Raw genomic sequence first — 20,000 nt, 5'->3', positions numbered from 1 at the left:
TTTATGGGTGATGGTGGGATTAGTCTAACTTTTAGTGAGTGATGGTGGAATAAGTCTAACTTTTATGGGTGATGGTGGGATTAGTCTAACTTTTATGGGTGAAGGTGGGATTAGTCTAACTTTTATGGGTGATGGTGGGATTAGTCTAACTTTTATGGGTGATGGTGGGATTAGTCTAACTTTTAGTGGGTGATGCTGGTATTAGTCTAACTTTTAGTGAGTGATGGTGGGATTAGTCTAACTTTTAGTGAGTGATGGTGGGATTAGTCTAACTTTTAGTGAGTGGTGGTGGGATTAGTCTAACTTTTAGTGAGTGATGGTGGGATTAGTCTAACCTTTAGTGAGTGATGGTGGGATTAGTCTAACTTTTAGTGAGTGATGGTGGGATTAGTCTAACTTTTATGGGTGATGGTGGGATTAGTCTAACTTTTAGTGAGTGATGGTGGGATTAGTCTAACTTTTATGGGTGATGGTGGGATTAGTCTAACTTTTAGTGGGTGATGCTGGGATTAGTCTAACTTTTAGTGAGTGATGGTGGGATTAGTCTAACTTTTATGGGTGATGGTGGGATTAGTCTAACTTTTAGTGAGTGATGGTGGGATTAGTCTAACTTTTAGTGAGTGATGGTGGGATTAGTCTAACTTTTAGTGAGTGGTGGTGGGATTAGTCTAACTTTTAGTGAGTGATGGTGGGATTAGTCTAACCTTTAGTGAGTGATGGTGGGATTAGTCTAACTTTTAGTGAGTGATGGTGGGATTAGTCTAACTTTTAGTGAGTGATGGTGGGATTAGTCTAACTTTTAGTGAGTGATGGTGGGATTAGTCTAACTTTTATGGGTGATGGTGGGATTAGTCTAACTTTTAGTGAGTGATGGTGGAATAAGTCTAACTTTTATGGGTGATGGTGGGATTAGTCTAACTTTTATGGGTGAAGGTGGGATTAGTCTAACTTTTATGGGTGATGGTGGGATTAGTCTAACTTTTATGGGTGATGGTGGGATTAGTCTAACTTTTAGTGGGTGATGCTGGTATTAGTCTAACTTTTAGTGAGTGATGGTGGGATTAGTCTAACTTTTAGTGAGTGATGGTGGGATTAGTCTAACTTTTAGTGAGTGATGGTGGGATTAGTCTAACTTTTAGTGAGTGGTGGTGGGATTAGTCTAACTTTTAGTGAGTGATGGTGGGATTAGTCTAACCTTTAGTGAGTGATGGTGGGATTAGTCTAACTTTTAGTGAGTGATGGTGGGATTAGTCTAACTTTTAGTGAGTGATGGTGGGATTAGTCTAACTTTTAGTGAGTGATGGTGGGATTAGTCTAACTTTTATGGGTGATGGTGGGATTAGTCTAACTTTTAGTGGGTGATGCTGGGATTAGTCTAACTTTTAGTGAGTGATGGTGGGATTAGTCTAACTTTTATGGGTGATGGTGGGATTAGTCTAACTTTTAGTGAGTGATGGTGGGATTAGTCTAACTTTTAGTGAGTGATGGTGGGATTAGTCTAACTTTTAGTGAGTGGTGGTGGGATTAGTCTAACTTTTAGTGAGTGATGGTGGGATTAGTCTAACCTTTAGTGAGTGATGGTGGGATTAGTCTAACTTTTAGTGAGTGATGGTGGGATTAGTCTAACTTTTAGTGAGTGATGGTGGGATTAGTCTAACTTTTAGTGGGTGATGCTGGGATTAGTCTAACTTTTAGTGAGTGATGGTGGGATTAGTCTAACTTTTAGTGAGTGATGGTGGGATTAGTCTAACTTTTATGGGTGATGGTGGGATTAGTCTAACTTTTAGTGAGTGATGGTGGGATTAGTCTAATTTTTAGTGAGTGGTGGTGGGATTAGTCAAACTTTTAGTGAGTGATGGTGGGATTGGTCAAACTTTTAGTGAGTGATGGTGGGATTAGTCTAACTTTTAGTGAGTGATGGTGGGATTAGTCTAACTTTTATGGGTGATGGTGGGATTACTCTAACTTTTATGGGTGATGGTGGGATTAGTCTAACTTTTATGGGTGATGGTGGGATTAGTCTAACTTTTAGTGGGTGATGCTGGTATTAGTCTAACTTTTAGTGAGTGATGGTGGGATTAGTCTAACCTTTATGGGTGATGGTGGGATTAGTCTAACATTTAGTGAGTGATGCTGGGATTAGTCTAACTTTTATGAGTGATGGTGGGATTAGTCTAACGTTTAGTAAGTGATGGTGGGATTAGTCTAACTTTTATGGGTGATGGTGGGATTAGTCTAATTTTTAGTGAGTGATGGTGGGATTAGTCTAATTTTTAGTGAGTGGTGGTGGGATTAGTCTAACTTTTAGTAAGTGATGGTGGGATTAGTCTAACTTTTATGGGTGATGGTGGGATTAGTCTAATTTTTAGTGAGTGATGGTGGGATTAGTCTAATTTTTAGTGAGTGGTGGTGGGATTGGTCAAACTTTTAGTGAGTGATGGTGGGATTAGTCTAACTTTTAGTGAGTGATGGTGGGATTGGTCGAACTTTTAGTGAGTGATGGTGGGATTGGTCGAACCTTAAATGTGTGTGTGTTGGCCGAATTAATCATACCTTTATTGTAACTGTGGATTAGTCAAACCTTTAGTGTGAGTGGCTGTGAGATTAGTCATACCTTTAATGTGAGTGGATGTGGCATGTCGTTAAACCTTCAGTGTGAGTGATGGTGGGATTAGTCAGAACATTAGTGTGACTGATGGTGGGATTAGTCCATTTTTGTAAGTAGGCAGGATTTCTCTAACTATATGAGGAAGTAGACGGGGTTTGGAGGGAAAAACTATCCTACACACATACTATGTTAGTTATGAATACCAGTCAGTCAGAGCAAAGGATTTCCTTTGGCACGGTTTCTGTCTCGCTCTCCTCTATTTCAACAACAAGCCACTGTAATGACCTCAAATTAAAAAATTCTATTAAGTGCCTGTAATAAATAATCAGCGTCTTCCTTCTATAGGAAACGGAAGTATTGGCCCCCTCCTGGAGAATAAATGGATGTGTAGACTAAGCAGGATTGTGTACCTTGTACAGGAGGAGACGCTGCTCCGGGGCCCGAGTACGGTGGGGGAGGATAAAGATCCATGATCAGAAGTGAAGGACCTGCAAAATAAAACTCATCGGTCACACTTTCTTTCATTTTTTCTTTTATTTGACCTATTGTTTGTTTGTGTTTCGCAAAACAAATCTCTTACTCTTTATCTCTCTCTCTGTCCCTCTGTTCCTCTCTCTCTCTGTTTCGCTCTCTCTCTGTCTCTCTCGCTCGCTGTCTCTGTCTCTCTCTCTCTCTCTGTCCCTCTCGCTCTCTGTCCCTCTCACTGTCCCTCTCACTGTCCCTCTCTCTCTCTGTCCCTCTCTCTCTGTCCTTCTCTCTCTGTCCCTCTCTCTCTCTCTCTGTCCCTCTCTCTCTGTTTCTGACATGAGAAATATTTGTGTACACATTTGCATCAGTACTTTCCCGACCAGCAAGTCTGGTGGCATTCAATTCTAAGGTGTAAAATGACAGTGCAGATTTTCCACTAAAGTCAGTCACACACACACACAGACACACACACACACACATTCTCACCTGTCAGAGTGTGTACACAGGTGTCTGTTTAACAGTGTAAAAGGTAGAAAAAGTGGATGAAATGTCAAAGAGCGCCGACATATAGCAGTGTCACGTTCAACATCTACAAAACTGTCACTCAGAATTTACACAACAGAAACTTTTGTAGGAGTGACAAAGGGCACAAAATATCACTGAATGTTCAGATAAATTACACGAAATCCTCAATCCAAAATATATCGTGTGTTTTATAACAGATGACACACAAAGACACAAGAGTACACAAACACACTGTTAATGCACTTACTGAATGTTAAGAGAAAGTTGTCGTCCTCCTCAGAGAGCTGAAGCTTGGTGTAATGTTTGCTGTTCAGGTATGAAACAGAGTGAGAGAGCGAGCGAGAGAGAGAGGGAGAGGGAGAGAGGGAGCGAGGGAGTGTGTCGAAAGATTCAAGAAATTTGAGGAAAAACAAATTTTCACCCCACGCCTAGTCTTTCTATCATTGAGGTTTTTTAAAACTTTTTTTGTGATTGATTTTTTTTTTTTGCAATGTTTCACCATGTAATCTTAAAATACATAGAATTTTTTCTGTACGTGCATGTGTGTGTGTGTGTGTGTGTGTGTGTACCGTGACTCCTCACCCACATCACCTCTCACCTGTGTCATTTATCTCACACCTTGTGTTCAGCTGTAATCTCACTCGAGCTACACGTTTCTCTACTCGACTCTATTGACTGTGAAACTATAATCTGATTATTTGAACAAACAACACACCTGTTTTGACCGAAAACGAAAAAAATAAATAAATAAATAAATTAAAAAAAAAAAAAAAAACAACCCCCAAATATATATTGTATATGAAACCTACCGTACGTGAACATTGCTTACTTTAATCTGAAATTGTGAACAAGTCGTGAAAAAAAAGCGTGAAACCAAGATGTTCTCAAAAGTTCATAAGAGCTAAAAAAAAGACCTCATAATAATCTTTGTTATTGTCGTTCTACAAGATAAAGATCTCCAAAAGACTGTATCAGGTTTGGGATGAGGGAACTCTACAATCCTACTAAATAAATAAATAAATAAAAGGTGGTTGTTTTAGGGAGGAACAAAATCACAGGTTGATTTGCATGTGAAGAGGTGAGAGTGAAGGAAGCTCTTTGGCTCGGTGTACTTCCTTCTAAGCAGCGGTGAGGTTTAATGTGTAAAATGTACACAGTAAATAACTGTTTTATTGGCCGATAATCTTAATAAATATCGATTGCTGGGGTCAAAATACAGGCAGGTGAAACAACAACAGGTCAAAACCAGGAACAGGGAACATAAATTAGACTCATAAACAGAGAGAAATAAAGACAGTAAAAGTGGCAGTGTGTGGAAATAACCACGTGGATCCAGGTGTGGCACAGAACATCTCGGAGAATAGCGTGGACGCGCTTCACACCGCGAGCGGGCACGCGCGCCACACAGCCGGAATGAGAGACAGACGCGTGTCAGCGTTTTATCAGTGTTGTTTTGCACTTATTTATTTATTATTATATCACTCTCTCACTCATTCATCTTCTACCGCTTATCCGGACTACCTCGGGTCACAGGGAGCCTGTGCCTATCTCAGGCGTCATCGGGCATCAAGGCAGGATACACCCTGGACAGAGTGCCAACCCATCGCAGGGCACACACACACACTCACACTCTCATTCACTCACGCAATCACACACTACGGACAATTTTCCAGAGATGCCAATCAACCTACCATGCTTGTCTTTGGACCGGGGGGAGGAAACCGGAGTACCCGGAGGAAACCCCCGATGCACGGGGAGAACATGCAAACTCTACACACACAAGGTGGAGGTGGGAATCGAACCCCCAACCCTGGAGGTGTGAGGCGAACGTGCTAACCACTAAACCACCGTGCCCCGTATATTATTATTATATGTTATTTAAATTTTATATTTAGTGTTAAATAAATAATTGTTAAATGTAGTACAGAGTCTGTGGTCTCACAAAGAAGCGACGACCCCCCCGCCCCCCCCGCCCCCCGCACACCCTCCGAACCCTACCGCCTTAACTAACAACTTTTCTGCGGTAAACCCTGGAACAGGTAAAACACATTAGGATAATCAGCCCCGGGGTCATTACGGTGCACAAGTTAATCAAAGTAAGTGCAGGAAAGCGAACACAGAAGGTCACGAGAGCGACGACAGTCACGTACAGAATGAAAAATCAGTAGAATATGTTGTATTGTTAGCTTTATTTAACCAGGACGCTACAACGTCCTCTTCGACATACACACTATGAGCTCATACATACCTGTGGTTATATAGGGTCTCTGTGATTGATGGGAGAGCCAAGAACAGCTAATATTCACTTTATAAATAAGTTATCTGTCCAGACTCCCAGTCTCCTGACGGACGGAGTGTGACACGGGAGGAAATAACGTTGCTGTTCCTCCGAATTAAAAAAGAAAATCACAAATAGAAAAATAAAGTATATAATAAGAGTTAAATAAAAGACTCCAGTATTAAAACTCTGTAGAGCTTCTGTAGGTCTCTCTGTTTGTCTCTCTGTTTGTCTCTCTGTCTCTCTGTGTGTGTGTCACAAACTGCTGGAACCAAATTCCTTGGCCAATAAATCTGTTTCTGATTCTGATTCTGATTCTCTCTCTCAGGTCTCAGCAATGCTTTCTCACAGTCTAGAAAAGAACACACACACACACACACACACACACACACACACACACACACACACACACACACACACACACATTAAGAGCTTGAGCTGATTGTGATATCTTTGGCCCTACATGGTCATGTGACCCTTTAAAAAAACATTGTGTGGATTGGAATGTTTTTGTTTTTTTTTATTTTCAAAAATATCAGAATTTTGACACAACATGACTTCTGACTGCTTGAGTGGAAGCGCTCACGGTTAGCGTGTCGTAATCATCAGAGACGTAGCGAGGACCCAGAGCCACGTACGTGTCATCGGGACGTCTGGGCTGAAGCGCCTGTGTGAAGATGGAAATAAATTTGTTTGGTTTGTGATTTCCTGAGTGTTTGAGTCAGGTGTGTCAGCGACACGTCACTTACTGAAACTGTGCTGTACACGTCATTGGAGGACCTGGTCATGGGATCAAGAGACACGTAGGTGTTATCGTCAGCACGAGGGACCTCCTCATTAACCACCTTTCTTTTCTGCCTCTTCCTCCTGCTCAACCAATCAGAATCCAGAATCAGAATTCAGCAGTGACCTACTGTGATTTTTCCAGAATTGACTCAATGATCTCACTGCTAATGAAAGAGAAAAAAAAACAGCAGTCTAAAATACAAAAGTAATTCATACAAATGAAAGTGTGATTTCTATGATGTCATATACATATATTTAAGATATATCTAAGTAATCCTGCAGCGGCATAAACAGGAATGTGTTTTGGCGGGAAGAGGAAATATACACAATGACATCATCTGTACAAGTCTTGTGCATTTCACCTTTATGACAGAGAGGGCGACGTTTGTGGAGGTTTTTATTAATCTAAAAACACAATCTACCATCAAACAACCTTTCCATATCAATAATTTACGTGCTGTTGTTGTTCACAACAACAACAACAACAAAAACAACATATAAAATTGCGTTTGTTTATTTGTGCCGATGTGTCTAGTGTTTAAGTGACTTCAGTGCATCATCTCACTAAATAGCTGCACGTTTAAAGACAGACGGCTCTGATTTACCTCACGCAGTAAAAACTGGCTATAACCGCTCCGATGCAGACTCCGAGTCCGACTCCGACTCCTACACACACGGCTACATACAAAACCTTGAAGCTGGAGCTGTGGCCTGAAGACAGAGACGCTGAGAGAGGGAAAAAAAAAGATTCAAGATATTAAAGGTGGGGTCTCCATTATTTGAGAAATGCTTCAGAAAACAGGCGGGACGACAAACTAAACAAAAACAAAACAAACGTGTAGCCAATGAGCAGAAAGGGGCGTGTCTTGTCAATATGCGGCAGAGAGAGTGTTCAGTGCGCATGTGTGACATTAGCAGAAAGCGGTTTTAACATTGACATGGAGGATAAAAACAAAGAAAGAAAGAGAAGAAAGACTTACGATAAGGTAAGAAGTAGGACGTGTTAATATAGGATCAGCTTTCCAGCGCTGGAGAGAACTGAAGGAGCAGGAAGTTGGTCACATATTCACAGATTGGAGTTTCCTGAGTCAATAACTCCTGAGATAAACACTGTTACTACACAAATAACACCTCTTTTCTATCGTAGTAATGTAGAGACGCAGCTACAACCGTGTTTTGTGTAGTAACAGTGTTTAGCTCAGGAGTTATTGACTCGGGAAACTCCAATCTGTGAATATGTGACCAACTTTACTTAAGACGCCGAGGCGCTTTTTTCCTTCTCGATAGGTGAGTAACGTTGGTTTTGTTTTGTTACACAGAACTAATATATGCCTTTGTCCTTTACATGATTTGCTTGTGTGTCATTTTTGCTTGTTTGTTTATCTGCAATCGTATTGTTCTTCACTTCAGCTATGATAAAGACACGTTTCTTTCCATTAGTTGCCTGGGTTACGTATGTACGTGTGGGCGGAGCTATCAATACAGGGGTGGGACCCATTTGGGTTAGGGGCGTGTTTGTTTTGGTGATTTCAAATGTCAACATTGGCTTTCAAACAACGGAGACCCCACCTTTAAACTCACATTTAAAAATGTCTTACCATTTAACATGAGACCCACTGCAGGTGCTCTCTGACTCCCGTATATATTCTGAGCCACACAGTAAAACCATCCACTGCTGCTGGAGGTCAGTGTGAAGCTGTTACTCTGTCCAGATCCTACAGGTGAGCTTTCATTCACCTTATACCAGGTGTAGCGATGTACAGGTGGGTTAGCATCACTGCTGCAGGTCAGAGTCACTGAACTGCCCTCCACTATCTCACTGATGGAGACCTTCTTAGGAGGGTCTAAAAAAAAGTGAGAAGTGACTTGAATAGTATTTCAGTGAGAACCAGTGACTCAGCTGGATGTCAGCTGCAATAAAACACTTACACAAAACATTTAGAGTAACTTTTGAGAATTTCTCCCCATACTGATTTCTGGACTTGCACTTATACTCTCCACTGTCCTTAGAGCTGGTCCTTCTAATAGCATAGGTTTTCCCAGTTATCAAAGGGACTTCTCCTTTATACCAGGTGTAGCTCTGTACAGGTGGGTTAGCATCACTGCTGCAGGTCAGAGTCACTGAACTGCCCTCCATTATCCCACCGGTCGGGCTGATGGACACCGAGGCGCTCTTAGGAGGATCTGAAACCGGTCACAAGATATTTAGGTTTTGAAAGCCATGCTTGGTCTCGGTGAACATCTGAAAGGAAAAACTCAAACTGAGACTTACACAAAACGTTTACAGTCAGTTCGTCTGAGCGTTCCTCTCCGTATCGATTCGTGGACTTGCACGTGTACTTTCCACTGTCCTCAGATCTGATCTTGGTGAAGGTGTAGGTTTTTGACATTCCTATAATTGATGTTTCTTTAAGCCAGGCATACTCTACAGGTGGTTTAGCATTACTGCTGCAGGTCAGAGTCACTGAGCTGCCCTCTACTATCTCACTAGAGGGACTGATGGACACTGACACATTTCTTGCAGAATCTAAGAAAAAAAAAAAAAAATATATATATATATATATATATATATATATATATATATATATATATATATATATATATATATATATATATATATAAGATAAAGGATGGGATGGGGAAGGGAAAACACACGTGAGAACACAAAACATGAAGAAAAGCACATGGCACAGGACATAAACAAACCCTGCCGGTACGCCCACTAGTGTTCTGACAGAGAATTGACCAAACCGTCCATTACATAAAGGCTGTGAGATGTAGCATCACTGACAGCTGTTCAACAAATTCCAATCTTCTTAAAGACCTCAGTCTGATTTGAGGCAGAAATTACTCACTTAATACATTTAGAGTCACTCCCTTAGAGTATTTATCTCCGTACGGATTGCTGGACTTGCACTTGTACTCTCCACTGTCCTGAGATCTGATCCTGCTCATGGTGAAGGTGTTTCCTGTACTTATATAGTATCTTCCCTTATACCAGGTGTAGCTCTGTACAGGTGGGTTAGCATCACTACTGCAGGTCAGAGTCACTGAACTGCCCTCCATTATCTCACCAGAGGGACTGATGGACACTGAGACTCTCTTCGGAGCATCTAAAATAGACAAACCATGTTAAAGCACAAGATATTTAGGGTTTAAAGTGATACATGTACAAATGTCTGACACGGAGGTGACACGAACACAAACACTTACACCAAACATTTAGAGTAACATCATCCGAATATTGTTCACCGTATCGATTTACACCCTTGCACTTGTACTCTCCGCTGTCCTCAGATCTGATCCTGCTCATGGTGAAGGTGTTTCCTGTACTTATAGAGGATCTTCCCTTATACCAGGTGTAGCTCTGTACAGGTGGGTTAGCATCACTGCTGCAGGTCAGAGTCACTGAACTGCCCTCCATTATCTCACCAGAGGGACTGATGGACACGGAGACTCTCTTTGGAGGATCTAAATCAGACAAGACAACTATCTCACCAGAGGTGCAGGTAACTTCAGGTTCCGTTACTATATTATTATCTAATGAAATGAAGTGAGACATATGGCTAAGTACGGTGACCCATATTCAGAATTCGTTCAAAGTGCACACACTCAGCAGTGAACACACACACACCGTGAACACACACCCGGAGCAGTGGGCAGCCATTTTATGCTGCGGCGCCCGGGGAGCAGTTGGGGGTTCGGTGCCTTGTTCAAGGGCACCTCAGTTGTGGTATTGCTGGCCTGAGACTCGAACCCACAACCTTAGGGTTAGGAGTCAATCTCTAACCATTAGGCCACGACTTCCCCCTATCTAACACATATCTAATGTGTTATTGATATATTAGAAACATTGATCTTAACGAAACACTTCCTGAGAGGATATTTCCAGTCTGCAGTGTACATAAATATAAAATATATAAAATCTAGTATATAAATATATACAATAAAAATATAAATATTACTGTATAGAAGACTTTTAACTTTATATTGGTTTATTAAGAGAGATTAGTGATGGGAATCATTTATATCCTGTAAGTGATGAATGAATCAGTCTGTACTTACATTGTACATAAAGAGTGAGAGCAGAGGACAGAGAACTTTGTCCCCGTACAGAACATCTGTAGCTGCCTGCATCCCGCTGACTGACTGATGACAGATGGAGCGGGTTAAAGGAGGAGAAATAACTACCATCTTTGTGCCATATGAATAATGGAGTCTCAGTCAGACTGCAGGAGGTTTTACATCTGAGAGTAACTTCATCTCCCTCAACAAGTCTACCACGAATCATCTCCACCCAGAGATCTGTGAGCGACAGGAAAGAGGAGGAACATACGACATTTGCTTCAGGTTATATTTTCCACCGTAAACATGCTTCAGTGATGTGAAACTGCCTGTAAATGGTGCTGTGTCCTCTAATTCCAAAACCCACAGCATAAATATATATATATATATATATATATATATATATATATATATATATATATATGTATATATATATATCAGGGCTGTCAAGTGTCACGCATTGAGTGTGACAGTCCCTCATTTGGGTCTTTTGTCACACTCCCACCACACATCGTATTTCTCACACAGAAAAACTGACTATTTATCATATATTTAATAAGCCGCAGCGCCCAAAACGTATCAGTCCGCACCGCTGTCTCTATGGAACCGGGCAGGAACCAAGCGTGTCTCCCCTGGAGCTCTTAGTCGAACCTGACACTTATCAGCCAATCAAAAAAAGAGGCTACACAACAGCCAATCAGAAAACAGCACTATTGTATCTGGGTAAGATTTAACGCAACAACCAATGAAAAAAAAGCAGATCCTGGAATTGTTCATCATCATCCTCGTTCACCCACAGAGAAAAGCGCTGGAGCTGCGAGCATCACTTTGAGCACAGAGTAAGTCATGATCTCCTGTTGTAATGTTACAACTAATTCACAACTTGTTTGACACAAACAATGACATCATGACTGCTGTTAGAGACGTTTCCCAGATAATCAGCAGGAGTTTTTCATGAGTGTCTATAACTTAGCCAACAGTTTTACAGCCTGTTCACTGACAACTCCTGCTCAGAACAAGTAGTCTAGGGCCAGTGGTTCTCAAACTGGGGGCCCTGAGATGGTGCCAGGGGACCCCAGTTTTATGAGATTTTAGAAAATAATGAATTTATCATAAATTCTGTGTTATTAAATGTCTCTTAAATAAGGCTACTAACAACCAGCCACCAGCACTACATTGTATAATTTAATATGTTTTGTTTAATATTTAAAATATGTCACTCTTGCCTGTCTTCAAAACTTGAGAGCCCTGATATATACTGTATATACACACATATATATATACTGTATATACACACATATATATATATACTGTATATACACACATATATATATATATACTGTATATACACACATATATATATATACTGTATATACACACATATATATATACTGTATATACACACATATATATATATACTGTATATACACACATATATATATATACTGTATATACACACATATATATATATTGTATATACACACATATATATATACTGTATATACACACATATATATATACTGTATATACACACATATATATATATACTGTATATACACACATATATATATATATACTGTATATACACACATATATATATACTGTATATACACACATATATATATATACTGTATATACACACATATATATATATATATACTGTATATACACACATATATATATATACTGTATATACACACATATATATACTGTATATACACACATATATATATATACTGTATATACACACATATATATATACTGTATATACACACATATATATATATACTGTATATACACACATATATATACTGTATATACACACATATATATATACTGTATATACACACATATATATATACTGTATATACACACATATATATACTGTATATACACACATATATATATATACTGTATATACACACATATATATATACTGTATATACACACATATATATACTGTATATACACACATATATATATACTGTATATACACACATATATATATACTGTATATACACACATATATATATTGTATATACACACATATATATATATTGTATATACACACATATATATATACTGTATATACACACATATATATATACTGTATATACACACATATATATATACTGTATATACACACATATATATACTGTATATACACACATATATATATACTGTATATACACACATATATATATACTGTATATACTTCCTCTTGTTTCAGTTGACAGTAAACAGAAATATGCAGTTGTTATGGAGTACATTAAAAAAATAAATACAAATATAATATAAAAATATGCGGGATAAATATAATTTGTGTATTAAAATGTTAGCAGTTTGACAGAATGCAACATACAGCTACAATATACAGCATCTATTACTTTTATAAGTAAAACCATGCTATAACCATAACCATTGCTAGCAACCATGACTAATGTTTAGCATACTTGTTATCATCTGTTAGCTAAGCTAGCTGTATTGTGTAATCACCCCAGTAGCTGAAGCACTTCTATGCTACCTGAGACAGTGAGGTTGACTCCACCGATACCGTAAACCCTTCTCCCAGACATCGTTACAATCACTGCGTGATACTTCCCTTGGTCTTCTTCCATCACATTGCTCAGGCTGAGGGTCCAGTTTTGCGTTCCTTCTTTGACGTAGTGAACCCTGCCGCTGTACTGGGGATCTAAAGCCAGATCAGGAAGCTTGTAGCTCGTTACATCGTCTTTGCTCCAGTAAACTCTTTGTGGTTGGTTATCCAGATTGAATACATAGTTGAAGCCCATCGTCACTGTCGAGCCTTTTAGTGCACAGATAGAGGAAGGTTTATACCACAGATTCGCCGCTTGCTGAGATTCTACAAATGCCACACAAATACAGAATAATGTGTTAGAGAGCATTGAAATGTGGAAGAAGAATATTTTGGGGTTTCCAGGACTGTGTACAAACAAACAAACAAACAAACAAGCAAACAAAACAAATCCTCAATCATCTGCCATCATTTACTGTATGTATAAAGTGGGGACCTCAGTTTCTGATAGAAAAATGACATTCCCAAACTCTCAATTCAGTTTTAATGCAAAATGAATGACACATGTAAAGAACAGCACTACATTAACGCACACACACACACACACACACACACACACACACACACACACACACACACACACACACACACACACACTTATTATCAGCTAATGCCACAAACGAGCATACGCAAATGTGGAAGTGTTCTGTGCAACATGGGACACTCCTGTTAGGCAAAAAGTAGATTGTGCAATAGGCGAGGGTGTCATGGCAACGCAGTGCAACCAACACCATGTGCTTGGGCCATAGTTAGGAGAGAGAGAGAGAGAGAGAGAGAGAGAGAGAGAGAGAGAGAGAGAGAGAGAGAGAGAGAGAGAGAGAGAGAGAGAGAGAGAGAGAATTTTTTTAACTGAACCACTAATGACATTTTTAATTAGGTTCTCTATTCAAGTGGGAATTTTAATAAGTAAAACAACAGAAAAGCTTTGGCTTTAATCGAGCGAGTAAAATTCAAAAGCCTCGAAAAATGCTTTTTAAATAAACAATTCCCGTTAGAAAACAATTTAGTATCATTTTCTATTTAAAACAAAACAAAAATAAAATTATACTGAAGTGCTGGTGTCTGTCTCCTAAACAATAATCAATAATCAATAATCACACAAACACACACACACAAACACACACACACAAACACACAAACAAACACACAAAAATACACAAACACATTCACAAACACAAACACACACACACAAAAATACACAAACACACATTCACATACACACACACACAAACACACACACACAAACTCACACAAAAACACACACACACACAAAACACACAAACACACACACAAAAATACACTAACACATTCACATACACACACCCAACCACACATACACACACACATACACAAACACACACACACATACACACAAACACACACAGATGTGTGATGCACAGACTCACCGGTCATTGCGGCTAGAAAGAGGAGAGAAGCAAGAAGAATGAACTGGAGCGACACCATCACCCTCATCATAAGAGACGTCTACAGACACAACAGAAAGAGTCTTATTCCTTCTCAGTAACTCACACTGACACACTAAACACCTCAGTAGTGTCTGTGACCTCGTCACATGTAAAAATGAAGGATGTGATAGAAAGTAAATGCTGTGTGATGAAAGGTCATGATCTCACCTCAGCTGTTCCACGGCTGATAAACTGGTAGTAGTTAATGAGAGATGCAGAAGCAGTGCTGAGGTGTGTGTGTGTGTGTGTGTGTGTGTGTGTGTGTGTGTGTGTGTGTGTGTGTAATAAACCATGTCTTCCACATTTTCGATATGTTTAGCAACTCGGCTAAAAGCACAGGATGTTGAAATCTATTTACTTCCACTTTTTTATAGTAGATTGGGCCACTGATGCAGGGTATGTGAGAGGATGACCTGGTGTATCTTATTTCTACACGTGCTACACGTGATCACGTCTTTTTACATGTAACGGTGTATTTGGATGGAGCCCTGAAGAGATTTAATGGTGCTTCACCTCTTCACCTCTTCATATCTTCACCTTCCACAGTCAACACCGTCATGCTCTTCATCCCTAATTCCTCTGGGACTCTGAGTCCGGTGTTTCCTGCTTCTGCGCTGGATTTCCAGTTGATGTGACAGAAAATGGTGATTACGTGAGCAAAAAAGCAGAATACAGAAAATACAGCAATACAGGAACATTTCACTTATCTGTAGTGGGAAAAGGTTAAATAATAATCATTGTTAAAGATAATCTCTGCCCGGTGTCTGTGAAGCATCACATCTCTCACTGCAGGTTTATTGTATCCCTGTTACTCAAAATACTCAAAGTATAGTGGAGTGTTTTATTCTTTAGTGTGTGTTTATGAAGGGTTCATGTTTGGTGTGGAGTTGAACGGTGTCTATTCGGTGTGTGGTCGGTGTGTATTTGGTGTGTAGTCAGGTGTGTAGTCCGGTGTGTAGTCAGGTGTGTATTCAGTGTGTAGTCAGGTGTGTAGTCAGGTGTGTATTCAGTGTGTATTCAGTGTGTAGTCCGGTGTGTAGTCAGGTGTGTATTCAGTGTGTATTCAGTGTGCAGTCCGGTTTGTAGTCAGGTGTGTAGTCAGGTGTGTATTCAGTGTGTATTCGGTGTGCAGTCCGGTGTGTAGTCAGGTGTGTAGTCAGGTGTGTATTCAGTGTGCAGTCAGGTGTGTAGTCAGGTGTGTATTCAGTGTGTATTCAGTGTGTAGTCCGGTGTGTAGTCAGGTATGTATTCAGTGTGTATTCAGTGTGTAGTCCGGTGTGTAGTCAGGTGTGTATTCAGTGTGTAGTCAGGTGTGTAGTCAGGTGTGTATTCAGTGTGTATTCAGTGTGTAGTCCGGTGTGTAGTCAGGTATGTATTCAGTGTGTATTCAGTGTGTAGTCCGGTGTGTAGTCAGGTGTGTATTCAGTGTGTAGTCGGGAGTGTATTCAGTGTGTATTCGGTGTGTAGTCCGGTGTGTAGTCAGGTGTGTATTCAGTGTGTATTTGGTGTGTAGTCCGGTGTGTAGTCAGGTGTGTATTCAATGTGTATTCGGTGTGTAGTCAGGTGTGTATTCAGTGTGTATTCAGTGTGCAGTCCGGTTTGTAGTCAGGTGTGTAGTCAGGTGTGTATTCAGTGTGTATTCGGTGTGCAGTCCGGTGTGTAGTCAGGTGTGTAGTCAGGTGTGTATTCAGTGTGCAGTCAGGTGTGTATTCAGTGTGTAGTCAGGTGTGTAGTCAGGTGTGTATTCAGTGTGTAGTCCGGTGTGTAGTCTGTGTCCTTAGTGTCAGGTGTCCTTAATGTCAGGTGTCCGGTGTGTAGTCAGGTGTGTATTCAGTGTGTATTCGGTGTGTAGTCCGGTGTGTAGTCTGTGTCCTTAGTGTCAGGTGTCCTTAATGTCAGGTGTCCGGTGTGTAGTCAGGTGTGTAGTCAGGTGTGTATTCAGTGTGTAGTCCGGTGTGTATTCAGTGTGTAGTCTGTGTCCTTAATGTCAGGTGTCCGGTGTGTAGTCAGGTGTGTAGTCAGGTGTGTATTCAGTGTGTAGTCCGGTGTGTAGTCTGTGTCCTTAATGTCAGGTGTCCGGTGTGTAGTCAGGTGTGTAGTCAGGTGTGTATTCAGTGTGCAGTCAGGTGTGTATTCAGTGTGTAGTCAGGTGTGTAGTCAGGTGTGTATTCAGTGTGTAGTCCGGTGTGTATTCAGTGTGTAGTCTGTGTCCTTAATGTCAGGTGTCCGGTGTGTAGTCAGGTGTGTATTCAGTGTGTAGTCTGCGTCCTTAATGTCAGGTGTCTGGTGTGTAGTCAGGTGTGTAGTCAGGTGTGTATTCAGTGTGTAGTCCGGTGTGTAGTCTGTGTCCTTAATGTCAGGTGTCCGGTGTGTAGTCAGGTGTGTAGTCAGGTGTGTATTCAGTGTGCAGTCAGGTGTGTATTCAGTGTGTAGTCAGGTGTGTATTCAGTGTGTAGTCAGGTGTGTATTCAGTGTGTAGTCAGGTGTGTATTCAGTGTGCAGTCAGGTGTGTATTCAGTGTGTAGTCAGGTGTGTATTCAGTGTGTAGTCAGGTGTGTATTCAGTGTGTAGTCCGGTGTGTAGTCTGTGTCCTTAATTTCAGGTGTCCGGTGTGTAGTCAGGTGTGTATTCAGTGTGTAGTCCGGTGTGTATTCAGTGTGTAGTCAGGTGTGTAGTCAGGTGTGTATTCAGTGTGTAGTCCGGTGTGTAGTCTGTGTCCTTAATGTCAGGTGTCCGGTGTCCTTAGTTACCCGTTTCAAGGCAACCACACAAACACAAACACAAACACTGGCCATCATCTTCACTGCAGTCCTCTGTGTAGCTGATGATACCTCTGTGACTCTCACAGTTTGTGTGAACGTGTTATTTATTGCCGGTGTGTGTTCTTTATCAATCCCCGGTAACTCTAATGTCTACTCAGGTTTTATCTGCGCGGCCACGGAACGGCGCGAACGCGGAGGAAAGCCAACGATATTCCGGCACTTCCGCCTGTCTCGCAACGGCTGGTTACCGTTCAGCTAAATACACCCCGGATGACTGGTTCTCTAACAACCGTGCCGTGCTCAACCGGGCCGCCACCGAGAGCGCGAGCGCCTTGAAGATCCAGCGCGTGTCTAAGGCCCTCCGTGCGGAGACCGAGGCTACCGGCGCGCTCCTGCAGACCGACGGCACCAGGCATCTGGGCGAGCGCCTGCAGAACATCCACGTCCTGAGGTCGGAGCTGGAGAGTCACATCGCGCGTCTGCTGGCGGACACCGAGCGGCTCGTGACGCTGAAGCGGAGGCTGGAAAAAGCGCTGCACGCCACCGAGATCCCGTTCGCCATCGCCACGGATAACCTGATGTGCAGAGAGAGACGCTCAGGACCAGACCTGGTTCAAGACCGAGTGGAGGAAGAACTTCTCAAAGTAACTGTTTACCTGAAGAGTTATTAACTTTATTATAGAGTTATTAACTTTATTATAGAGTTATTAACTTTATTATAGAGTTATTAACTTTACTATAGAGTTATTAACTTTATTATAGAGTTATTAACTTTATTATAGAGTTATTAACTTTATTATAGAGTTATTAACTTTATTATAGAGTTATTAACTTTACCATAAAGTTATTAACTTTACTATAGAGTTATTAACTTTATTATAGAGTTATTAACTTTATTATAGAGTTATTAACTTTATTATAGAGTTATTAACTTTACTATAGAGTTATTAACTTTATTATAGAGTTATTAACTTTATTATAGAGTTATTAACTTTATTATAGAGTTATTAACTTTACTATAGAGTTATTAACTTTATTATAGAGTTATTACCTTTATTATAGAGTTATTAACTTTACTATAGAGTTATTAACTTTATTATAGAGTTATTAACTTTATTATAGAGTTATTAACTTTACTATAGAGTTATTAACTTTATTATAGAGTTATTAACTTTACTATAGAGTTATTAACTTTACTATAGAGTTATTAACTTTATTATAGAGTTATTAACTTTACCATAGAGTTATTAACTTTATTATAGAGTTATTAACTTTATTATAGAGTTATTAACTTTACTATAGAGTTATTAACTTTATTATAGAGTTATTAACTTTATTATAGAGTTATTAACTTTATTATAGAGTTATTAACTTTACCATAGAGTTATTAACTTTATTATAGAGTTATTAACTTTATTATAGAGTTATTAACTTTATTATAGAGTTATTAACTTTACCATAGAGTTATTAACTTTATTATAGAGTTATTAACTTTACTATAGAGTTATTAACTTTACCATAGAGATATTAACTTTACCATAGAGTTATTAACTTTATTATAGACTTATTAACTTTACTATAGTTATTTACTTTACTATAGAGTTATTAACTTTATTATAGAGTTATTAACTTTAAAATAGAGTTATTAACTTTACCATAGAGTTATTAACTTTATTATAGAGTTATTAACTTTATTATAGAGTTATTAACTTTACCATAGAGATATTAACTTTACCATAGAGTTATTAACTTTATTATAGAGTTATTTACTTTACTATAGAGTTATTAACTTTATTATAGAGTTATTAACTTTACCATAGAGTTATTAACTTTATTATAGAGTTATTAACTTTACTATAGAGTTATTAACTTTATTATAGAGTTATTAAATTTACTAGATTATTTTTGTTTGTGATTGTAGTAATGTGTGTAATGTGATATTTAAGTAGGCGTCTCGTTTATCTCACCTGTTGAATTATTTATAACAGGAAGTGGATCTGATTAAGAGCATCCAGGCTCTGCTGAAGAAAACTCTGGATCAAACTGTCAGTCAGATCCGGTAACATTAACATATGGCCAGAATTTACTTTATACCCATTTTTATTAAACCAATTTATTCTTAGAGATTTATTGTGATAATGTAGGTCACAGAGCACAAGTTTAACCAAAGCTAAATTACACTGTGTGTGTGTGTGTGTGTGTGTGTGTGTGTGTGTGTGTGTGTGTGTGTTTCTAGGCTAAACAGGAACGCTCAGCAGGTTCTGGAACTTGACTGGTCTGATAAACATGAAGCCTACAGTCTGGACGATGAGTGTGGACGCTATCGCAACACCAGCACAAACACACAACATCATGCCAACTCAGCTACAGCACAACATCTGTGAGACACACACTCACACACACGCACACACTCACACTCATATGTGATCACTCATAGATTGTTTGA

The 20,000-nt window shown here is 39.6% G+C and overlaps 3 protein-coding genes across 5 annotated transcripts in view; 1 reads left to right on the top strand and 2 right to left on the bottom strand.

Moving 5' to 3' along the window:
- LOC132839546 (cell death-inducing p53-target protein 1 homolog) overlaps positions 1-3,981 on the bottom strand; it is a 7,855-nt gene extending 3,874 nt beyond the window's left edge. Inside the window, exons 1-2 of the mRNA XM_060860578.1 lie at positions 3,849-3,981; positions 3,019-3,096 (exon numbers count right to left, since the gene is read on the bottom strand). Of these exons, the coding sequence (XP_060716561.1) occupies positions 3,019-3,079 (61 nt within the window). The 5' untranslated portion in view covers positions 3,080-3,096; positions 3,849-3,981. The remainder of the gene's footprint in view (positions 1-3,018; positions 3,097-3,848) is intronic.
- Positions 3,982-5,975: 1,994 nt separating this feature from the next.
- On the bottom strand, positions 5,976-15,066 carry LOC132839491 (B-cell receptor CD22-like). 3 transcript variants are annotated; one of them, XM_060860492.1, is made up of 13 exons: positions 14,961-15,066; positions 14,733-14,811; positions 13,255-13,593; positions 10,731-10,970; positions 9,879-10,136; positions 9,521-9,778; positions 8,938-9,192; positions 8,595-8,849; positions 8,264-8,509; positions 7,271-7,391; positions 6,629-6,746; positions 6,466-6,546; positions 5,976-6,231 (listed from the first exon to the last, which is right to left on the bottom strand). In XM_060860492.1, the coding sequence occupies exons 2-13, from the start codon at positions 14,800-14,802 to the stop codon at positions 6,211-6,213; spliced, it is 2,262 nt and encodes a 753-aa protein (XP_060716475.1). In that variant the 5' UTR covers positions 14,803-14,811; positions 14,961-15,066; the 3' UTR covers positions 5,976-6,210. The 3 variants fall into 3 exon arrangements, with proteins under 3 accessions (XP_060716475.1, XP_060716476.1, XP_060716478.1); XM_060860493.1 differs by having other exon boundaries at positions 13,255-13,536; XM_060860495.1 differs by lacking the exons at positions 5,976-6,231; positions 6,466-6,546 and having other exon boundaries at positions 6,690-6,829.
- A 2,579-nt stretch (positions 15,067-17,645) lies between these two features.
- Positions 17,646-20,000, top strand: part of tekt4 (tektin 4) — a 4,533-nt gene continuing 2,178 nt past the window's right edge. Inside the window, exons 1-3 of the mRNA XM_060860462.1 lie at positions 17,646-18,198; positions 19,543-19,613; positions 19,791-19,934. Of these exons, the coding sequence (XP_060716445.1) occupies positions 17,701-18,198; positions 19,543-19,613; positions 19,791-19,934 (713 nt within the window). The 5' untranslated portion in view covers positions 17,646-17,700. The remainder of the gene's footprint in view (positions 18,199-19,542; positions 19,614-19,790; positions 19,935-20,000) is intronic.

This window comes from Tachysurus vachellii, chromosome 24 (genome assembly GCF_030014155.1).
Source record: "Tachysurus vachellii isolate PV-2020 chromosome 24, HZAU_Pvac_v1, whole genome shotgun sequence".
Taxonomy (NCBI): Eukaryota; Metazoa; Chordata; class Actinopteri; order Siluriformes; family Bagridae; genus Tachysurus; species Tachysurus vachellii.
The sequence above is the reverse complement of the archived record's forward strand: the minus strand, read 5'-3'. Positions and strand labels throughout refer to the sequence as shown.